The following is a 23,313-nucleotide window of genomic DNA, read 5'->3' on the forward strand; positions in this document are numbered from 1 at the left end:
CCGGTCCATGGACCAGGGGTTGGAGATCCCTGATGTAGAATCAACTAAGATTGCAATTCAATAGGGTGTGTAAACCGCAATAATTGGTTTCAGTTAACCACAATTCAGTTAGCCTTGAGAAAGTTTCCCTGGAGGGAAACCCAGGTTCACTGCTGTATTTTTTGCATAGAGGCAATTGCATATTTTGTGGAATTGCAAAGGTACCCCACGAGCCTCCCTTAGGCCAGCAGTCGACCCAAAGTGGACACCTTGCAATTTTGCCCATGGTCATCTGTCGCCTCTCCTATTTGACATTCCTGTAGTTCACATTCCTGCAAATTCCTTTTAATTGAGCAGCCTTTATTAACATGAAGACGGACACTTTCCTGTCTTTAAAATGACAACAAAACCCAGCTTGTTTCATCTTCATTTCATCCCTGGCTTGAATGCAAACTACAATGCGCTACGCGGACAGGAAGCCAAACAGAGATAGGCGACATTGGGGAAATAGCAGGAATACACTTAAATTCTGGAATTTGCAGCTAGAAAGAAAGGGCAGATTGTTGAGCGGAATGAAGAATAGCTGGCAATTGCTATCACTCATGGATGAACTGACAGTTCTCTTTTTAGCTTGATTCCCCAGAAGCACAACATTGCGAGATGCTTCTGAAAAGTACCATCTTGCAATCCGCGGCACGGTTTTATAAAGAGATTTAACTCCAGGGCTCCGAGCCCTGAGCTGCGGCGGGGTGTTAATGCGGTCTGTGGGTGTGAAATCAGTTTATAAGTGAGGCTGCACAGATCATTTAAAAAGGCACTCCGGAGCCAGGCTTGGAGAAGGCGGAAAGACCCCAGGCGCTCGGTGGGAGCCTTGAGAGAGAATCCATCCATCATCTTAGGCACTTTGGAAGGTTCTCAAATTCTCCTGGTTCCCTAAATCAGCCATTTCTCAACATTGGTGACTTTAAGACCTGTGGACTTCAACTCCCAGAATTCCCAGCCAGCCACATCTTTAAGTCCTCAGGTCTTAGAGGTGCCAAGGTTGGGAAACGCCGCCCTGAATTCAGAAAAAGTCTTCAGAATCGGCTGGGGGATTCTGGGAATTGAAGTCCAAAAGTCTTAAAAGTGGCTGAGGTTGGACACCCCAGTGGGTAGATTCTGGCTGATCCTCTCAATCCGAACGTGCCTAAGGAATCTAGGAGGGAGCGAGTGGAGAGCGCCTGGACCCTCCCCATCTTTCTCCGAAGCCCTTTTCCTAACCGGCTCCCCGAAGGCGGAGGCTGCTGGCAGAGCCGCCCGAGAGGCCGGCGGGCTTGTCCGGAGCCGGCCAGGTGGAGCCGCCCTGCCCAGGGGCAGTCTACCGCAGAGGGGGAGGCGCAGGCGGACGAGACCCCCCCTCGTCCCGCGGAGCCAATCAAGAGCGAGGAAAGTTTGCGGGGAGCCAGTTAGGGTAGTGGCGGGCGGCGGCCCGGGCCAATCCCGGCTCGGCTCGGCGGCCGCTTCGTGGCGGCGGCGGCGGGGCCAGTCTTGCTGGCGGCTCCGGCGGCGGCGGCGGCGGCGTCTCCCTCCGGCTCCCGCTTGCGCCGCTCGGCTCGGGATGTGCCCGGCCGCCGCGAGGCCGCGATGACCGACGGCGGAGTCGCTGCCGCCGCGCCCGCCTGGCGCCTCTGCGCCCTCCTGGCCGCCGCCGCCCTGCTCGGCGCCCGGGCGGAGCCCACCTGCCCTCGCGTCCGCGCCGCCTTCCCGGCGCTGCAGCCGGGCGCCCGCGGGATACTGGAGAGCCCCGGGCCAGGTGAGCGCGCGCCGGCCCGGACGGTTCTCGCGGGGGGGGGGGCGGGTGGAGGCGACGCAGCTCTGGATACGGCGCTGGGGCGGCTGGCTCCCTGCCTGCCTGCCTTCCTTAGGACTAGCGCCTTTCGCTTCCAGCGCGTGGGGCGGGCAGACTCTAATGGGGGCCGGCCGGCTCCCCCCTCGCCCCGGCCGGTTAAGCGAGCCGCCGTCTCTCCCTCCGCTCGCTCGCGCCCTGCCTGGAAGCCGAAGCTGGCCGGGCGCGCAGCCTGGCGGGGACGCTGGCCGGGCTCGCCGATCCTTCTTCCCGTGTCTGGCGGGCGCGGCTGGGCTCGACCTGGGCAGGAGGGCCGGAGGGCGATGGAAGAGCCCCCACCCCACCCTCGTGGGAAAAGGCTGGGCAGCCTCTCTGGATGAAAGGAGCCGCGGCTTAGTCGGGCGTCCCGTGTCGTGTGAACTTAGCCCGGAAGCCGGAGGAGTCCCTCCGCGGTCGCGGCACTCGCGGCCGGTGCTCCGGACTCTTCGCCGGATCTAGCAGGGTGGTGGGCGTTTTTTTGGTTCTTCCCTACAGCATCTGGGTTTGCAGATAGATTGCTCTGGAATATGGAAGCACCCCTTGAGGACCCTGGCATAGGGAGATTTGAGAAGGAATTTGACTTTACCTGCAGTTTAGGTTCCTGCTCCAATCCTGCATGCGCTTGGGTAAGTGTATAGGGGTGCTGAGGGCTGGCTAACTAGGCTCCAGACTCTGCTGCTAGACTCTCCCTCAAACAGGGATGTCCAACCTCGGAAACTTTAAGGCTTCAATTCCCAGAATTCCCCAGGTGGTCCAGCAGAAAAATTCAGTTTTGCAAAGGCTGGACCAGATGCAGGAATTGCCTTATTTCTCTCATGCTCTGCTTATGTGCCTAAATTAGAGGTACATTTTTATTTAAAAGTTAAACAAAGGGTAAAGCTCTCATAAATCCTCCAGGGGTCTTCCTAAAAAGGAAAAAAAAAGATATGTCACGAGTTATTCTTGCAAAAATGATTACACTGTTTAATTAAAAAAAAAAAGACTGCATGCTACAGATAATCCAGTTGGGAGATATGGATAGGTTTTCCAGGCTTGAATGTTCTTTTGAAGTAGGCTTAAGCAGACTCATTTTGAGAATTACAAAGTGTTCAAAGATAACGAAAAACAGCAAAGGATGAGGAAAATTTAAGATGCCGGGCTGTCTTTGCTTACGTAGGGCCTTTGCATCTGCCTACAACTTAACCGTAGCTAAATGCTAACATCTGAATCCCTCCGGCAGCTGTCAGGATAGGTTGGGGTTATAGTTTCCAAGATTGCCAGCCAAGAACGAGAATGATAGCCTACCTATCACATCTGGGTGGGGTACCAGTTTGGAGAAAGGGGTCAAAACCTGTAATTAAGGGCTGTTTACAAAGCCAGGATGTGATCTTGCATCTTATCTAGACAATATGTACAGTACCAAGAAAAATTCAGCCTGAAAGTCAGAAGAATAGGTAATTTTGTTTTTCTGTTTGTGGGGTGGGGTTGATGACAGATTTCTATTGGGAAGGTGGATATTTCCATGGAAATGCTCCTTTTATGAAATCTGACCTGGAGAGGTAAGAACTCAAGAAGAGGACAGTCCCTAGAAGAAAAAGCCAGCATCTCAATCAGTGTCTCTCAACCTTGGCAACTTGAAGATGCATAAACTTCAACTCCCAGCATTCCCCAGCCAGCTGTTCTGGCTGGGCAACTTGGTCCACACATCCTCAAGTTGCCAAGGTTGAGAAACACTGATTTAAATGCTCATAAACTCCCGGATCAGCTTGCCAGCAGTGAGGGCATTATTGCTCTCCTGATGTTGCTTAGCTAAACCCTGTTGGACAGGCTGCCTGAGGCTGCTGCAAGGAAGGAAATCTCTGGAGAGCCACAGTTCCCTGATGGAGGTTAGAACCAGAATCTTCCCTTCATCCTCGAAGCAAATTTTGACATTAACAAAAAAACCTTTCAAAACCAGTAAGGTTCCACAAACTGCCTAGCTGTGAATTTTTGAACTGGGACATTTCCCAACACCTCCTAGGGACGCCCTACCAACTCACGCATTGCAGCAGTCAAGGCTTGGATAACCAGTGAGTCACGGGGGTGGGATTTTTGGGGGGTTTTGACCCCAAGCAGTGCAACAGGCACTTCCACGCTTGCCGTTCCACAAACCCATCTGGTCCTGCAGTGAGAAATATTTTCAAATGAATTGCAGGGAGTCCTCGACTTACAACCACAATTGTGTCCCAACATTTCAGTTAGTTGCTAAGCAAGACAATTGTTAAGTGAGTTTTGCCCCATTTTACGACCTTTCTTGCCACAGTTGTTAAGCACATCACCATGGTTGTTAAGTTAGCAACATGGTCATTAAATGAATCTGGCTTCCCCACCACTGACTTTGCTTCTCAGAAGGTCGCAAAAGGGGATCAAATGACCCCTGAACTCTGCAGCCATCGTAACTAAGAGTCAGTTGCCAACAGTCAGAATTTTGATGTCCTGACTGCAGGGAGGCTGCAGCAGTCGTAAATGTAGAAAACGGTCGTAAGTCACTTTACGAATGCCATTGTAACTTTGCACAGCCACTAAATGAATGGTCAACCGAGGACTAGTAGTACTTAAACATTGCATTTCCCTTCTCTCTCACCGGTGGGGGCGGTGGGCTCCCGCTTTGCCTGCAGACATATTAATGTGGAGCCCTAATGAAAAGAATGGCTGGCTGGTTATTTCTCTCTTCCAACCGCTCCTTCTGGAGATCTCGGTAGAGTAATTATACTTTGATGAGCGTCTCCTTTCCAGACCGGGCTCCATAAATTCTCTCTAATCAGGGGAGTGTCATGGCGAAAGGGTGGCCCGGCTTCTGGTTTATTGCTCACTTGGTCTCCGCTGCTGCCAGGCTTGCTCTGCCTGTCACGTTGGATATTTTTCTCCATCTCCTCCTCCTCTTCTTCCCTCACTGGCCATTGACCGCAACTTATTGGTAGCCTCACAAGAGCTTTCGGCCATCTTCCGATCAAATGGTAACCTGCGGAATGCGGACCCATCGCTTGTGGGTCTGAGGTGGCGCCTGAGGTTGTCCGTGTGTGTTTTGGGTTTTCTGCATTCCTGGTTGAAAATGACCCCTATTCCGTGTGGCCAATTAGCAGTATGGAAAACGTCCAGTCTGAAATTGGTGGCAAAGAGCAGCAAAGAGGCTGAGGGCTTCTGGACAGAAATGGGGGCGGGTGGGTGGGTGTCTATCTTGGATGGTCTCCCAGGAAAAGAAGTTGCAGGATTGGAAATGAGGGGACAAGATGGCTTCTCTAGAACCCAGGTGAACCGGTCCTGTTTTGGATTTCAGTGTGAACATCTTTGTCAGTTTGTGAGACACGTTTGCTCAGGAGATGCCCCATCCTTGCTTTGCAGAAGCATCTCTGCCTATCAGGTTTTCTAGTTGGGGTCAGCCCTTCCGGATGTGCCTCTGCAGGCAGTCTTACAGACCTTGACTTACAGACCTTCATTTAATGACAGTTCAAGGTTATGACGGCCTTGAAAAAATGATTATGACCATCACACCACCTCACGGTTACACCTTTGCAATTTGGGCGCTCTTGTCAACTGGCTGGCATTCACAACTAGTTGAGGCATCCAGGGGTCCCATAGCCATGTTTTCCGACCTTCTCAGATGGTTGCAAGGAGGGTATTTGTCCAATTGCGGCTTCCCAATCTCCCTTGTGGGCTGAAAAAAAAAAAACCTCATTCCCTTCCCCCCCCCCCACAATCATGGACTGAATCAGAAGAATTTTTAGCGACATTTAACCGTAATCATTTCTGTAGTGAGAGCATTTTTAATTTAGTATTTTCAGAGGCCAGACTAAGAATTGATCAAAGTGAGAGTATAAAAAACAATGATCTCTCTACATGTAATATTGAGACAAGGAAGGGGGGAGGACAATCCCAGGACCACTTTCTGATTGTTTTCCAGCCCACGAGAATATTGGAAAAAAATGTTTATCCTGGGGGTTTGATGTTTAGTCTTGTTTACGAGGCCAGAAGGACTGTTTGTGATGGTTTTTTCCTACCTCAAAAGGTCATTGATTTCTAGCTTTTTTATCTGTGTCCAAGAAAGTAGGAAGTTACTTTTTTCCGACAACTTTTCCCTCTTTTTGTCTGTGCTCTTCAATTTTGCTTTGCCTGAGTCCCTCTCTCTTTTAAATTCTTTTTCTTGTTTGTATTCTACACCTTTCTGAAATTTTGAAACAAAAGTTTTGAAAAGAAGAATATGGGCCCAGTCCATATTTCGATCCAAAAGGATCGAAAGCAGAAAACATTGCAACGTTCTGCTTCCGTTGTTTGATTTCGGTCTGTGTCACTAGACACAAAAGCAGGGCACAACTCTTAAAGCAGATGTCTGCAGGTGACTTTAGTTTTTTAAAGGAGGAACCATGGAAAAGTAAAGCTGGGAGGTGCTCACAAGGGGCTCTTACAAATGTCTTTTCTTACGGAGACACTTGGACACATTCACTGTAGTTCGTGACCATCACCTCTCCCGGCTGCCACGCCAAAGTTTTAATCTGTTAATATTAGAGGATTATGCAAGGGGACAGCCTTATCAATTTTGTGCAACAGTAGCCTAATGATTGCTCACTACCGGTTTCCAGCTTCCCAGATAATTTAATTTAAGTAGGCAAGATGGATGCCACTGTAGTAATTTCTTCATTGTATTGATAAGATGATTAAATAAATGCCTTACAAGATTACTGTAAAGCGACTTCATTTTCATGGACTGTCTTTCTTCTCTGCATCGTGGTAGTTAATTGGCTGGCACAGCTTGTTCCAGGTGGCCTGGTTCTTTTTATGTATGCCCTTCTTACTATCTTAACGACTGCAGGGATTCACTGAACGACTGGGGCAAGAAAGACTGTAAAATGGGGCAAAATTCACTTACCAAATGTCTCATTTAGCAACAGAAATGTTGGGCTCAGTTGGGGTCGTAAGTCAAGGACCACCTGTGTTGTCATTTGCAACCTTCCTAGGGAGCTTCTGACAAGCAAAGTCAGTGGGGGAAGCCAGGTTCACTTAACGACTGAAGTGGTTTGCTTAACAATCCTGGCAAAAAAGGTTGTAAAGTGGGATGTGACTCACTTAACAACCATCATGCTTGGCAATGGAAATGAGCTCAATGGCCATCATAAGTTGAGAACTATCAGTTTGGTGTTTTGGTAGTGTTTGCCCCAAGGCTGAGCGCAACTCCCAGCTTGAAAGTTGCGACTGTCCTGGATTTAGTTCCTTCTCTCCCTAAGGACCAAATGTAGGGTGCAATCTTGGAAAAATTACAACACGTGGTTGTGGAAAGACGCAGCAGCCACAAGTGTGTTGGTGCCACGAAGTGCAATTCTTGGATTGGCTGGTGCAGGTTGGAGGGCTCTGGAGCCCAAAGGGGGGAACAAACGTAGCGACTCTGTGGGGAGTATCAGAAGTTAGTGCAGCCGATCTTTTGCTCTGCACGGCACTTTTCAGGTCCTCTGCTTTGCTGGGTAATTGAGTTGTTTTCAGCTTGCAATTATTTCAGGACCATAAGTTGCTCTCTTGATAGCAAAAAAATGCCGTCATGGAACTCTCCAAACTGTAGGAGCCTGCTCCAGGCGATTGCTTTGCTCTCGGTGACCGTTTGCGGTTCCCTGTCTTTGCCAAGGGATTAATTTTAACAACACTCCAAAGTGCCATTTTTGCAAGCCCTTCTCCCCCCCCCTTCCCTCCTTTGCTTTTTCCTCGCGGCTTCAGGAAGTATGTTTATGTATTTATGTGCCTAATTAAAATAGAACGGGAGCCGTAGACCCTTACAAATTAGAAATTGCTCTCTTTTTATGGATGAATATTGGTAGACGCTGCCTTGGCCTCCTTTACATGGTCTCGTTCGCATATCTAGACCAGGAAAGAAACCTCCTCTTCTTTTGGATCATGGGGTTGCTTCAGCATAAGATTCTTGGGGGGGTTATGATCTGTCTGAATGCAATTTGTCATCTTGAAGATCCTATTGGTTCTCGCCTATTCTGCAGGAAGCAGGAATAGTGATTCTGTCGGCTTTCTTTTTCTCTTTCTCAGTTTTAAAACCATTAAGCTTAATAACTGTGGTGATTCAATTAACAATCACCACAAAAATCTTTCCTTCCTTTCTTCCTTTTTTCTATTCTCCCTTCTATTTCCTTACATCCATCCATCTTTTTCTCCATTCTCCTTCCTGTTTCCTTCCTTCCCTCCCTCGCTCCTCCCTCCATCTTTTTCTCTATTCCCTATTTCCTTCCTTCCTTTCTTCCTTTTCTTTATTATCCCTATTTCCTTCCGTCCATCCATCCACCCATCTTTTTCTCTATTCCTTCCTTTCTTCCCTCCTTCCTGCCTGCCTGCCTGCCTGCCTTCCTTCTCTCTATTCTCTCTTCTATATCCTTCCTTCCTTCTATCCATCCATCCATCTTTTTCTCTATTCTCCTCCTGTTTCCTTCCCTCCATCCATCCATCCATCTACCCATCCATCTTTTTCTCCCCTCTGTTTCCTTCCTTCCTTCCTTCCTTCCTTCCTTCCTTCCTTCCTTCCTTCCTTCCTTCCTTCCTTCCTTCCTTCCTTCCTTCCTTCCTTCCTTCCTTCCGCTGTTTCATGTCTCCGAGGTATCTGAGAAGGCCTTGATGAATGGGTCCTGAGCTTCGTGGTCACATGCTATAGCTGCCCTCCCTTCTCCCACATGGGAACGGAAGGCAGAGCAATTTTGGGAAGGACCATTAAACAAAGGAATTACCTTGGCAGTTGGCAAGGAAAATAGTCCTCTCTGGAGATTTTTCTGAATTGGATAAAACGCCGAAGAGGGAAAAGTATGTGTGTTTTGGCTGGCTTCCTAGAGCTGCCAGCCTTTTCCTCCTCTTGGCCCAGCGCTTGTAAGATGCCCCTGCAGTCAGGACCAGCATCGTCGACATGCCTCTGCTCAGCCTGGGAACTGAGAAGGAGCCTTGTCTGAAGCTGCAGGGCAGGGTGGAGCAGGGCAATTCCTGGAGATTCAAGGTGGACCTTACTCTTGCTAGTACTTTCAGCTCTCTCTCTCCCCCAGGAAACATTGCCAAATAGAGCCAGGGACCCCCTCTCCAAAAGGTACATGCTAACACCCCCTCCCTCCCGGTCTCTGTCCTCACAGGGTCAGATTTGCAAATATGCATCCCCAAAGGACTCACCTGCTGCTCCCGCAAGATGGAGGAGAGATACCAAGGCTTGGCTCGTTCCAACATGGAGCAGATTCTCCAGTCGGCCAGCATGGACCTGAAATTCCTCATTATGCAGAATGCGGCTGTTTTCCAAGGTAGGTGTGCAGAGAAGCTTTGTGCCCTGGGGAAGCTCGGAGCTCAGCCAGGACCCCGGAGGGTATCTGTTGCTTGTGTGGCTGGATGGGATAACCTGTGAATGACTTGGGAAACGGGAGGGAGAGCTGCTGACTAGGCAGCAGTCAGAAAAAAGATAGCGGAGCTTGGGGGTGCGGCTAAAGTCTCAGGGGACCCTCCCTAGTGTCTTGGGCTGTAAAGGGGGGGGGAGAGATGCGTCTTCAAAATTTGCAAGGTTCCGTTAATTCACCTTACAATAAAGTTATGGCTGGTACTTCTGAGTGTGCTTCTTCTCCGGACTGCCTCATAAGCTGACATCAGTCTTGCCATTGTGAAAGTACATTGCTTTCCCCCCTTGTCTTTACAGCTCAAGAAACTAGGGAGGGTCCCTTCCAGTGTTTACCACATCCGTTTCTTCTGGGGGTTCATCTGCCTCTTATCTGATGATCTGCAGGCCTTCCTCCTGCCTTACATGCTGAGGGATGCTGCTGATTGCTTTGCCAATGGTATTGCATTCACTTCCCCCCTCCCTCCTCGGGTGTCAGAAAACATAGCTGAACTCAGGGTGAAAACTTTTGTGCATTGTGTTGAACTGCGCCTTAATCAAGGTTTGTCAACTGCTTGATGCTCAGGGCTTAGCTGTGGCTTACAGGCTACCCTGGAGAGATTCAGAGAGCCGGGTAAGTCAAAAGCAGGCAGTCCATGCTACGATATAATACAGAAATGGACACCGGGCTTTTATGGTTGGCAATCTGTCCAGAAGCTGGTCTTTGGGACGTTTCTCCTGTGCATTTCAGGCTATTTTAACATGATTAAATATGGATGGTGGGTTCAGAAATGATCTGACCATTTCCAAAATAACTACACGTTTTCGTATATAAATATATGCGGGGGGGGGGGTGAGTCCTTGGTGGCAGACGGAGAAGCAAACCCAGCTTCTCCCCATCTCTTATTCTGCAGTATTTTCCTGCTGCAATCATGGAAATGCCACAGGGCCTGAAAATCTAATAATCTAATAAAGTTTGCTAAGTGAACACAGTAATGGACACGCCTGGATGGCATCTCGCTAAATGCCAAGCGATTCTCCCCGATCTTCATCAGCAAAAAGTCTGATGGAGCTTCAGCAAGGAAGGAAATTCAATTTAGCTCAGGAGAGCATCGGACAGAGTTAGCCCCGTCACTCAAGCAGCCCCTGCACGGGGCTGATGGAAACGTCCTGAAATGATTGTGAAGGGCCAGCGCAGCGTGTGTGTGTGTGTGTGTGTGTGTGTGTGTGTGTGTGTGTGTGTGTCTTGCGAAAGGGTGGGTGACATTTCCCTACGTGGCATCAAACGAAAAAAAAATGTCAGAGCTGACAAGAGCTGTTTCTCAGCAGGGGAGTAGAGACCTTTCAGGTTTCCTGGTGCAGCAAAAATAGCTGCCTGTTGAAATCACATGGAGTTGGTGACTGGACCAATGTCGTTTCCTCCCCCCCCCCCGCTTCCCACTCCCAGGAATGGTTCATGGAGCATCCTGATCTTCCATTTGTTTTGTCTCTGAGATGACAAGTTGGGAGCTTCTTCTATTAAGCAGTGTTCTCAACCTTGACAGCTTGAAGATGGGTGGACTTCAACTCCCAGAATTCCCCTCCCATCTTCCAGATGGGTGGACTTGCTTGAAATGCTTCCAGGATGGTGGTGATGGTGGTGGATCTCCATATCCTGTGTCATCACCACCATCTTAAGGAACCACCATGTTCCTTAAGGAAAGACAGTTGGTTTCTCAACCTGGGCAACTTGAAGATGGGTGGACTTCAACCATCTGTCAGTTAAATGTGGTCAATTCTGACCCCCCCACACACACACTTTTTATCAGGTTATCTTGCATCTCTTTGGTGGCGCTTAAGTGTCTGCTAAAAGCCTGGTTGAATTATTTATTCTTGGAGAGGACTTGAAATTTGCAAGATAAAGAAAGGGTCAGCCTTCCTATCTCAGATTTTCTTTTTAAGGTGGGGGTGGGGGGGTGTTTCTGTTTTTAAATCCAGGCAGCTGTCAAAAGAACATTAATATCATGGAGAAAATGACTAAAATCTAAAAAGGAAATAAAAAGGAAATAGCAAGATCTTCTCTGTTGATACACTGCTTTGTGCCTTAATCTGCTTAAACTCTTTTTATCTATAAATTAGAATTTGTTAGGTTTGTGTCAGGATGGATAAACCATAGTGGTTTCTGGGCTGGTTACTCCTCCTCCTCCCCCCCCCATACTAGCCTTACTCTTTTTTTTCACAGGGTCTTTACAGTGGAAGGCTTAGCTGCTCTCCCTCACTCAATTTTCTGTGTACGGTGAGACAAACACACACACTATAAACAAACAAACAGAACTGGGGAGCACGGGCAAAAACTGTATCTTTCTTTTCCTTGTTCTGTATAGCACGAGGGCCGGAGGATTTGTTACTCCAAGAGTGTAGTGCCATCTGTTTGTTTGAGGATAGCTTAGCCTTAAAGAGAGTTGGGCAATTCACATCCAGTCAAGCTGCATCTTCCTGCAATGTATTTACTACTACAGCAGCAGCAACCTCCTGTTTTCTGTAATTACTTCTCAAGGCAAGAATTATCTTCTGCAGTTTAAGTCTTAATACATTCCGAATGCTCTGGAAATGCTATAAAAAAGCCAAGTGATGTTTCTTAGGATTTCGCTAGGCAGCTGTAAACCTCAGCTTACCTTCTCGAGCTGAATCGATGTTGCCACATTCCGGCTCCCCCACTTGTCTCCTTCCCTTCCCCGCCACCCCCAATGTTTTCACTGCAAGCGTCTAGTCCTGCCAAATGTGTTTGCTCTCTGGGCTGAAAGGGATTAAATGAGGAAATAAATTCTCTTTTGTCTGTGCTGGAGTATTTAAAATGCAGAGAAGAAACAGTTGGTAAACATGGGAAAAGCATAACAAGAAGACCAAGTCAAGGACAAGACTGGTTGATATAAAATAAACATTTTTCCCCCTCGGCTGATCGGCTTGGCTTTCAAAGCCCCTGTGAGATAAAATGATAAAACAGCCAGGGCTGGGTCTGGGGCTAGAGAGAGATGAGCTTTTCCTGAGCCCATTAAGCTGTCAATACATGCTGGTTTCACGTCCTTGCTGGCCAAACCGGGGCCATTATTCACCCTATTGACCCTTGCCGATGATGCAAGCTCCATCCAGCCATCTATAATGGTGCCAGATCCTCTGGAGGAGTTATATTAATCTGCGCTCAGAAGAAAAGGAGAAAGGGTGAGGCAGTCCAGGGTCTGCGTCCTGGCACGTGCAAGTAGAACACTGGCTTAAGCAACAAGAACCAAATTCACCCAGAGCTTGTAAGTCGGGCTTTGCGATCCATGGTGATGGTTTAACACAGAGGTTTGAAGTGCTCTCTGTTGTGCAGATCCAGGGTCCCATTTATGCCTGTAGTAAATCATGCCTCCTCTGGTTTTGATGTGACTCCATTCATTAAATCCCACTGGAGTCTGTTGTATCAGTGTTACAGACGGTCCAGGATTTTGATTTGTACCTTGGGGAAGCCTGAAGCACACATAACCTGCAGGGTAACCTTTGAAATAGTTTAGCATCAGATACAGAGCCCTGGTGGCGCAGTGGTAGAAGGCAGTACTGCAGGCTAATTCTGCCCACTGCCAGCAGTTCGATTCTTAGCGGCTCAAGGTTGACTCAGTCTTCCATCCTTCTGAGGTCGGTAAAATGAGGACTCAGGTTGTTGGGGGCAAGAGGCTGACTCTATAAATCACAGTGCTGTAAAGCACTGTGAAGCGGTGTATAAGTCTAAGGGCTATTGCTAAAATCCAGAGATTGCCTTGAAAACACCAAGCCACAGGCTGGCTATCTGTGTATGTGCATGGCCCCAGTTTCCACCACTTCTGCAAAGCCTTCCCCCTCTGCTCTGGAGAGCCTTGGACCAGCCTCGGCCATCCAGGGCCCTCTGTGTGAAAACACAGGCCCCCAGGCTGGGCAGTGTGTGTGCGTGTGTGCATGCATGTTTATCTAAGGTGGAGCCTGGAAGAGATGCGAGACTGCTGGGAGGTCGCCCTCTTGGGAATGGCGGCTGATCTTCCGCCTGGCTCTCTAATCAAAGCTCTTGAGGGATTCCTGAAATGCCGGAAAGGAAGGGAAGCAGGGATCGTCCAGAGGGGCCTGGGTAGTCTCTGCCTGCCAGAGAGGAGGGGGCACAGATGGGAACGAGGGGTGGGATGCCACAGGCACCTTCCTCTGCTCTGCCGCCTATTTCTGCAGCTTTATTGCATTCCCCCCCCCCCTTTTGACATACAGAAGCATTTTGCTCTTTGCACTTTTAGCGTGCAGCTTATCCTGGTGGATTTCCCCAAGGGGTTTTTGGTTAGGGGGCTTTTCATATCCGTCTCCCTACCTCCATTAAGCAGCCCTGTGGATAGGCAGCTTCTGGAGGGGAGGGGAGGAAGATCAAGACTTCAGACTCTGTTGCTCCTGGAGAACATTTTCCATAGTGGTGGTTGCTCAAGAAGGAAGATGTGGCAAACTGTGAAGGCGATGGGAAAGGTTGCCATTATTAAGGAAGGCATCTACAGACGTGCCAACAGAATCAAAATCCATCTGATGGAGACCCAGGAGGATGCCTTAAAAACTCCATTTCCCCCCTCACATGCTTTGCTTTCAATAAAAATAATATAAGTGATGGCAGTCTCATTTATATTATTACCTGGATCTAAATTATCTGGGTCTAAATCTAAATAAAGCGTAAAGTTGAAGAAATTAAATGCATGGGAACAAAGTTAAACAAGGATCAACGTGCAATAGTAATAATAAATTGTACCTCTTTGAACTGTATTCCTTCTGGGAAGTAAACCTGGTTGTCTTGTGTATTATGATGAGCTTGTAACTTTTGGGAAATTGCTGAACCAGAATTGAAGACTTTCTCACTTTTGGCTGTTCTGAGGCTGATGGGCATTGTAGTTCTGTATCTGCAGGCTCAGGCTGCATCTAGCCTACTTCTCTGGAGGGCAAGCTCTCAAGCCAGCTCCATTTTTTTGTGCAGGACATTAACAGGATTGTAGGCTTTGCCAATCCACAGGGAAAGGTTTCTTTTATACAATAATTGTTAGCAAGAGTGCACATTGCCCCTCTATTTTTGGAAATCACGCAGCAGGATCATCCAGAGTTTGTTGAAGAAACCACAACGGTTTGGGTTTACATGAGAAGCCAGATCCTAAGAACCTCAAAGACAGAGGAGCAACTTGGGGTGACCCAGTAGAGGTGGGGGTAACTGTCCGCGTGGGATTGTGGGTGTTTCCAGATCAATGGTACTACTAGATGGCAATCAAGAGCCAATCTTATTTTTTTATTATTTTTCCCAGTTTAAAAAACGTTAACCATCCCAAACCATTTGCTCAACTGGCACTTAGGTTTAAACATGGGATGCTAAATTCTGCCCGTTCCCTCTTGGAAAATAAAGTGAAGTAGACCTCATTTTCTGAAAAAACGCAAATTGGTTGGCCCGTAAAGATGCTCCCAGATAAATTTGCAAACGGGTTGGAAGGAAGAGACCAGAAATTCAAAGAGATGCGTTTAGTCCTTGACCTGTTTTTATACACTGTACTAAATGTGCAGTTTCGTAGCTTAGCAGCTCCGCTTTTGGCACCCTGGCGCATTGTTTCGGAGCCGAGTGGACTTATGGCCCTATTCTGGACGTAGCCTTTGCCTGTGATGGTTGTTTGAATCAAATTCTGAGTTCCTTGCCTGCTCCTCTATTTCTAAATGGAGGGTGGGGTTTTTAATTGCTGTCTTCAGACTAGCTTCTCTTTCTTTGTCAGAAGGCGTTCATTGAGAGTTTAATCAGAACCAGGTTGAAACCGAGGAGACTGGTAAAAGAGGTTGTAAGATTAGTGTTCCAACTGCAAATCCCCACTTTTAAGTATATTTTCTAAAGCCTGGATTATGATCAATGGTTTTCCTCCTATGGCTGTAGTGACTCAATTTATTGCAGCAATTTTGTTATCCGTATGCGGTACGATTTGCAAGAGAGGGGTGGGGGAAATACGAGCTTTCCTCCCAGTCTTTCTCCTCTTCCTTTCTCTTTTCTCCTATTTTGAAGTTGCTTGCAAAATTAAATACAATTTTTGGCTTCGCAGCTCAGTCAGAGCAAGCACCCCTTGGCCATCAAATCTCAGGATCAGCCTTTGCATCTCTCGCTGAAAAGAGTCCGGCTTAAATAAAATTATCTGGTCTAATTTATCCAAGGAATTCCAGAGGGTTTATTATTCTACAGGGCAAAATGTCAAGAAGTCTCTAAAGTAGATCATGACCCTCCTGAAAGGTCATGGTGCTGCTTGAATTTCATACAGGTGATCCTCAGGTTATGGCCACAAGGGAATCTGTCCTTTGCAATTGGGAGTCCTAATGGTCTACAACATGACCAATCCGGTTTTCTGATCATTTTGGCAGCGGCCATGAACACCGTGATTGTTAAGTGTAAATGCTACCTGGGAAATGTTGATCTTGATTACTTGAAAGGGATTCAGCACACCCAGCCATTTGCCTTTTCAGTTTCCTCAGATGTCCATCATGCTAGAATTTGCAAACGGAAGCCCTTCCATAAGGGGGCCTAGTGATTAGAAGGCAGCATGGCAGACTAACTCTGCCCAATGCCTGGAGTTCGATCCTGACCGGCTCAAGGTTGACTCAGCCTTCCGTCCTTCCATGGTCGGTAAAATGAGGACCCAGATTGTTGGGGGGCAAAAGGCTGACTCTGTAAACCGCTCAGAGAGGGCTGTGAAAGGACTGTCAAGCAGTAGATAAGGCTAAGTGCAATTGCAATTGCTATTTGTGAACACATTTTAATTGCAGTGCGTCCATTCAGTGTCCCAGGATTCTCGTGCTCTGCCTCTGGGTCCATTTTTGGTGTGATTCATGCTCATTGGCTAATGTGACTTTTCCTTTGTCTTCAACCCCAAACCGTGTTTCCTGGGAGCCTTTCAAGAAGGAGAAGATCTGTGGCTCTTAGAGACCCTCCCCAAAGGTCAAGAGGTGCCTTGATTGGGGAGCTGTTGGCAGAAACAGTTCAGCCCTTCTCGGCTTCTCCTTTAATCAGACAGGGTCATCATCCTTCCCTGCTCAGGAGCTGATTGTGGGTGGCCGATCATCTCCCCCCCCTCCAAGAGACCCTCTCCTCCACTCAGGACTTCAGGGCTGGGAATTGCAACAGGCTGCTGAAAAATTGCGATACAAATTCCTGCATGCCGATTTGCTCAGTTTGGGCTGAGGGGTTGCAAGAGAATCTTCTGCAGCCCGGTCTAAATGGAGAAGTATGGCTCCCTGAGGGATGGGAGCCCAGCCATTGGGTTTCTTTCCACAAACTGTGGTTAAAATAAACCAGGGCTTAAGGCAGTCTTTAACCCTTCTCTCTTTGGAGAACGGGTTATAACGATGCAGTCAAGTTACGGCTTTAATTTATTGATGTGTGTGTTTTTGGATTTCTGCATTGCTTGCCTTTGTTTTAACACATTAGCTGCCTTCCTGGTCTGGATCTGAGAGGAAAGGAAGCATGCAAATGGAGGGAATAAATTTGAATAAATGCATATCAAGATGCAAGCTGGGGCTGTTTATTTGGCAATTGTTGCAGCCGCTGTTCTGTTTGTCTAACAGCTTTACTCTGGGGTTGGGCTTGGAGGTGACGGGTTTGGGGGAACTGCTTGTGTTCTGGAACAATCTCTCCCCAAAAGCTAGCCCTGTCCCTGCTAGCTTTTGAAAAAAACGCTAAAAACGGGTTCCCCCCCCCCCCTTGGGCTTATGAGTTCCCGAGAGCCAGTTAAGGATTGTGTAAGGTTTTAACGGTTTCCAGATAGTCCTTGACTTACATCCATTCATTTTACGGCAGTTGCAGCATCCACACAGTCAGATCATCAAAATTTGGTCTCTTGGCACCCGGCATGTACCTGCTGGCTGGCGAGTTCTGGGAGTTGAAGTCCACGCGTCATAAAAGAGCCAAGGTTGCCTACCCCTGGTCTAACCCATGATTGTAGCCCAGAATGCTTTCTTCAGTCAACCATGGCTAGTCTGGGGCTAACTGATGTGTGAATTCAGGATTGGAGAATGGCTTCGGGGGGGGGGGAATTTGCTCTCGTTTTGAATATGAAAACTCGGTTTACATAGACCTATTTCTTTAGAAACGCCTGAGGTTTGCTGGAGAAGATGCCTCTGGGTCAGCATGATGGGTATGGGGGTACCGGCGATTTTTGCCTTGTTTTGAGACTGGTTTTTTTTCCTCTTTGCAACTGATGGTGCTCTCTGAAATACCCAGTTTTCTTTTTCCTCTGAAGGAGAAGTAATCGAAAAGGGTCATGCAGCATTAATGGGGAGCCCCTGGTTTTCCTCCACTACTGCCTTCAAACACTTTTGACATTTCCTGAAGTGAATGATATTTCAAAGGAAAAATAGAAACTTGGCTTTTGCTGGGGAAAAAAATAATCATTTATGTTGGCACCTTCTCTTTCCCCATTTGTGATTTTTTTTTTCCTCATCACCTTTGGTTCCAGGACAGCTCCTGTTGGAAAAAAAAGAGAGAGAGAGAGAGAGAAAAAAGAGCTGAAAAGATGAAATAGGTGACAGGAGGTTTAACGAGGTTTGCATTGGGGCAACAGGAATTAATTAGGGATTGATTATCTGCCTGGCATTCCAGAGAGAACAAATTCATTTCTGCTTGCTAGAAAGGAATGCATCTTTTTCAATTATTCCTGCAAAAAACCCCCTTTTTTTAACTTTAAGAGTTCCATTTGCATCCTAGATTAATCTTTTCTTTAATCACACTGAACAGGGTTTTTTCCTCTCTGGCGTGATTAGAGCATCCATGTCCATAGGCAGTGCACCTATCTGACACCCAGGCAAGTCAGAGAAGGCAACAAGCTGCATCCTTGTTTATTTTCCTACCCCATTGATGCAATTTCTAAAAATGTGTGTCGGGAAAAGGACGGGTGTTGCAAAAGTCTTCTGATCCCAGGCTAATGAGAGGCTGTGATAGAAAGAGACGGGGTGTATAATATGATTCCCAGGACTCAATAATTTGAAAAAGCAATTTACTACATCTTTGATCCAGTGCCCAGAAAGCAAGCGATAGTCTTCTTTTTCATCAGTTAATGACAATTTAACAAGTAGCAAGGTATAATAGATTTAAAGCGGGAGCTAAGGAAACATGAAATTGATGGCCTTTTCAATTGGGTTAAAAGAGGAGCTGAGTAAAAAGAAACCTGAGGAATTGAAGGAGGCGGCAATGGCAGATGGGAGGGTTACTGGAGGCGACTTCATTATTAGCCATAAAGACTAAAAATGCCCAGGAATCGGTCCGTTCTATCTAGCAAGATGAGAGAAAACCATATTTGTTGACAAGCACTAAGGGGTGTCTAATAGGGAGGTCAAAAAAGTCAAGATGGAGACCACTGTTGTGTAACCAAAGCCCCGCCCCTTTTTGTCTGCTCTGCAAAAGGGTGGGGGGACTTTGAATGTGGCTGCTATTTCTGATGAAAAAAACAAGGAATTTTGAAAGGTACATTCAGAAGAGAGCTGGCTCTTGGTTGGGGGCATGCAGACCCTTCAGTAGAGGGTGCTCTAGTTATTTGCTGCTTTGTTAATGGTAGATCTTAAAACCTGGCATAGCTGAGACTTCCTTCCTTCTCCTGTTTACAGAGTAGGGCACAAAAGTCATGCAGGCCAACATTACTTTTATTATACTGTTATTTTGCAAGCCTGAATACATATCCCTCCTCCCTCCCTTTATCTTCACGAGAATTAGAGCAGGTCTTATGTGAGATGCTTCCTTCAATTACAGTTCAGGTTACTTTTATCTGACTGTTGTCTTGGTTGCTGTTCTTCCTTCTGTTCCTCAGAATTATTGGTTCTTCCTCTAACAATGTCCTTGGGTCCCTGTGGCTCCCTAAGACCATTTCTAAATGGCTGAAGTGAGCTTAGAACCCAGATCTTGGACAACGTAACCCTTCCAGAAGTTTGTTGCATCATGTGGGATCAGAGTTTTGAGGTCCTTTTGGGGCTGGATCCCTCGCAATGGACAGGATCAATGACCACCCGATGGATCACCAAGGTTGCTTTGCAAAGGGGTCCTGACAGGGAGGAAGAATAGGAGCCAAGTCAATGACTTGGGCATGATGTGGTGAACCCCATTAGACTTGTTTAAGAAGAGGTTGGACAGCTATTTGTCTGAAATGGTATAAAGGGTTTCCTGCTTGAGCAGCGGGTTGGACTAGAAGACCTCCAAGGTTCCTTCCAACTCTGCTGTTCTGTTCTTCTGCTGGTGAACTGGGGTGATGGGGTATCCTGTTGAAACACATTCAAATTTCAGCACACCATGATTAAACAAAACAAAAAGATCGTGTAGTTTAACATTGCTGCCTCAGCTTTCTTTAGGTTACCTTCAGAGGCCTTTGTTTGTGTTAGGAATCTCGGTGGATTTCGCTTGCATAAATGTTTTGCACGTCGATGACATTCTTTTGAAATGGCCCCAACTTCACATCTCTGGGGTACTGGTGCATTTCTAAGATACAAGGTGTGTTTTTGGGTGGGGGGGGTGTTGCAGCTACTTTCGTCTGTAGCTGGATTTATTGGGGGGGGTCACTTTGTTCCCCCTTCTTGCCTTTGCTTGTTTTCTCCCCCGCCCAGTCTGTTCCTGGGCAGAGGGGGTCTCCGTGAGCCCAGGAGGGTGACAGAAATGAAACCATTAGCCTGGTGTTTAAATGCGAAAAGGCTCTCAGTTTCCTTAATGACCCCTTGGCGCTGAGAGGGGAGGAGGGATGCTGAGTGCTTTGCAGTTTTCCGAAGGGGCTCCCGGCCCGGCCCCCGATAACATCTTTCTTTGCCTGTTTGGTCTCCAGGCAGGTAAAGTCTCCAGTGGAATTAAAACGTTAAAAGCCAGCCTGAGATTTCTATCTTGCTGGGAGGGGGGAGGGAAGGGGGCTGTCTGGGGTCCTTAACTCTTGGAGTCTTGCAAAGTATTTAACAGGCATTTGCTGAGTCTGAGCCAGAGGTCTTCCTCTTGAGGCTGATATGCCTTCGGGGGTGGGGTGTCTGGAGTTGTGTTCCCTTTTCTTCCCTCTGCTCTCCTTACAAATCTGGGAGGGGAGATTGTGTCGTGTTTGGCAAAAAGTGGAAAAAAAGTCACCCAAGCACAAATTGGCAAGCTTCTGTCCTGGATGTCAACCAGAAATGTGTCAGTCATCTTTCCCGATTGGCATTTACAATTTGCATGGAACCAGACCAATGAGTAATAGGTTTACTTCTGGAAAAGGGACTTTGAAGACATCCCTTGGACCATTTTGGGGATTCAGCCTGGAGAAGCAGAATGGTTGGAGGACAGAAGAGAAATTTGTAGTTCAGGGTTGAACTGTAGGGCCAGTGGTTTTCTTGCAGATGTTTCATGACCCAGCTAGGGAACATCATCAGTACTAGCACTGATAAAGTTACCTAGTTGGATAATCAGACATCTGCAAGGTCCTCAATGTTTGGAGAATCAAAGTCCATTTCAGAATTGCAAAGGGAAAAAACAGTCTCTCCTGCCTTTGGGGTAAGGAAAGCATTTGTTTCTGAGCGCCTCTGCAAGCATATCAAATATAAGCTGGAAACAGTGCATATCTTGACTAGAATTTCTCAGCTTGTAGATGTATGGACTCCTATTCCCAGAATCGGAAAGTATTGTGTGAACCTGCCCAATTACTGTTTAATCAGTAAACCACGACTGAGTTAAACCCATGTTTATCATGATGTATGTACAATATTAGGCAATATATCCCTCTTTGTGTAAATAAAAGTCTTGAGAAGGAACATGCTGAACATTAGTGCTTCAATTTGTTAGAAGCAACTATTGTTCTAAAAAAAAAGACATATATTATGGGATGCTCTAAGACCTGCCTCGTAAACTCTCTCCAGAGCTCTTAATTCTGGCCGTGTCTGTGTTAAATGGACCGGATTTTAAGTGTTTTTCCCCTCCTGGCCTCGTTGCAATTGGAACGTGATGGGAGGTCCGTTCCGAAATAATGAAAAGTGTTTCCTTCCGCGCTGCATTCAATTAAATTGGGTAGAGAGGATGAGCCGCTGTGCACTCCCTTACGGAGTTTCCGTCTGGGCCCAGTGCTGAAACGACACTTTGAACACAAGTATTCATTTTTCAAAGGGTTCTTTCGTTCTCCCTTTGAGAGAAGTGAAATAAACATTTGCAGGAGAAAGAGTCGATGTTGCAAACCCATCATGGTCCAATCTTGGCTTCTTTTCTGAAGCAAGACCAGGCCCAAAGTCAGGGGTCTCCAACCTTGGCAACTTGAAATTGTGGACTTCAGCTCCCAGCTGGGGAATTCTGGGAGGTGAAGTCCACACATCTAAAAGTTGCCACATTTGGAGACCAAATTGCTATCAGCCTTCTGCCATTGAGCTAAGATATTAACTCTGATTTGTTAAATAGGCCACAATGGCTGGGCTCCTTTTGATCCATTTCCGTGGCCTCCATTTTCAAGCTGTCCACAGAAGGGCTTTTAATGAGCTGCCAGGTGTGACTGCAAGCCCCCTTGTTTGTAAGTCAGGTTGATGTGCTGTGCGAATCCACCCACAATGCAGGTAGTCCTCGACTTATGACCGCAACGGAGCCTGCAAATTGTGGTCATAAGTTGAGGACTCCTCGTGCTCTGCGTGAGCATTCAATAACCAGATGGTAGATGCCTTAACTCTTTTAATATTTTGGCAGATTTCCTGCTGGTCCTCACCGGCTGTTTTGGTGTGGCCATCACATTCTCCTAAGTCAGCGTTTCTCAACCTTTGCCACTGGAAGAAGTGTGTGGAGTTCATCTCCCAGAATTCCCCAGCCAGGGAATTCTGGGAGTTGAAGTCCACACCTTTCAAAGGGCCAAGATTGAGAATCACTGAGGCGTAAAAGAGAGAATTGTGCAAAAACCTCCCATCTCAGCCCCTCGGAAATTCAGCATTTCCTGGGAAGCTGATGGCCACTGGATTTCTGAAGCAATTACCTCTTCGAGCCATTAGCGATGACAGCTCTTCCCCGGAAACCATTTCTTGTAAATGCAGGTTCCGGCAAAGCAATTTATTAACCCCACCCCTTCCATTAACCACGGACGGAACCTGCCAAAGGGCCGGTGCAGGTCTGTTCCCCGGGCTGCTTTTCCGTAAAATATTTGTCCTTGAAAGAACTTGGAATGCAAACAAGACTGCCAACACTTGAGCCACGCTCGGTATTAAGAATCTCCATAGGGGAGTCGCAGAGTCCCCTTTGTGCAAGGAAGCTGCTACTTAGGGATCATTTGGGGAAGCAGGTGGGGTGTTTCAGCTCCAGAGCAAGTACAGATAGATTTGCAAGCACGCAAATCAATTCAGGATCAATTCAGGCTGCCAGAGCAGCAATAAAATAGAGCAAAAATGCAAGGGCTTTGGAAACACCATCACCTAAGTCTGGTTTTGTCGCAACAATCTTAATTGCTCTCTGTTTCTTTCCTGGTGCCCAAGTTGTTTATAGCAATAAATCCTGTGGGTCGAGAGGCTTTCCCCCCCCTCCTGACTTGTGGAATAAAACCTGAGGATGGGATTCAGATCTGCCTTGCTTGGTGTGGACAAAATTGAACAGAATGAGGTGTGATGCTGGAAAGGGTGCCTCTGCCCTGTATCAGTGGGGATGGAAAGATCCCTCTTGTTGCGATTGTGGTGCTGAAATGCATACTGTTAAACGCATTGTGCAAGGCTGGCCATGATGTGTGTCCTCTGGCTCCCTAGAAGTTCTGCAGGAAGCAGTGCCAGTGGCCATCGCCTCAACAGCCGAATTGGACATTCGGTTTTGAGGCCATTGCTGCATCCCCAGAGAAGTTTTACATATGCAGGCAGTCCTCAAGTTACAACAGTTCACTTAGGGACCGTTCGAACTTACAATGACACTGAAAAAAGTGACTTATGACCATTTTTCACACTTATGACCGTTGCAGCATCCCCTGATTTACATTCGGATGTTTGGCAACTGACTCACATTTACGACCATTGCACAGTGTCCCGGGGGTGTCGCGTGATCCCCTTCTGCGACCTTCTGAGAAGCGAAGTCAATGGGGAAACCAGATTCACTTAACAACTGTGGCCAGAAAAGCTGGCAAATGAGGCAAAACTCACTTAACAAATGTCTCACTTA

General features: G+C 47.3%; 1 protein-coding gene across 1 annotated transcript in view; it reads left to right on the forward strand.

Moving 5' to 3' along the window:
- The first annotated feature begins 1,602 nt into the window (after positions 1-1,602).
- The window catches only part of GPC3 (glypican 3), a 59,531-nt gene continuing 37,820 nt past the window's right edge, over positions 1,603-23,313 (forward strand). The window contains exons 1-2 of the mRNA XM_039354996.1: positions 1,603-1,771; positions 8,962-9,123. Of these exons, the coding sequence (XP_039210930.1) occupies positions 1,603-1,771; positions 8,962-9,123 (331 nt within the window). The remainder of the gene's footprint in view (positions 1,772-8,961; positions 9,124-23,313) is intronic.

Source organism: Crotalus tigris, unplaced genomic scaffold, assembly GCF_016545835.1.
Source record: "Crotalus tigris isolate CLP2741 ecotype Arizona unplaced genomic scaffold, ASM1654583v1 scf7180000018585.330925593:3314079, whole genome shotgun sequence".
Taxonomy (NCBI): Eukaryota; Metazoa; Chordata; class Lepidosauria; order Squamata; family Viperidae; genus Crotalus; species Crotalus tigris.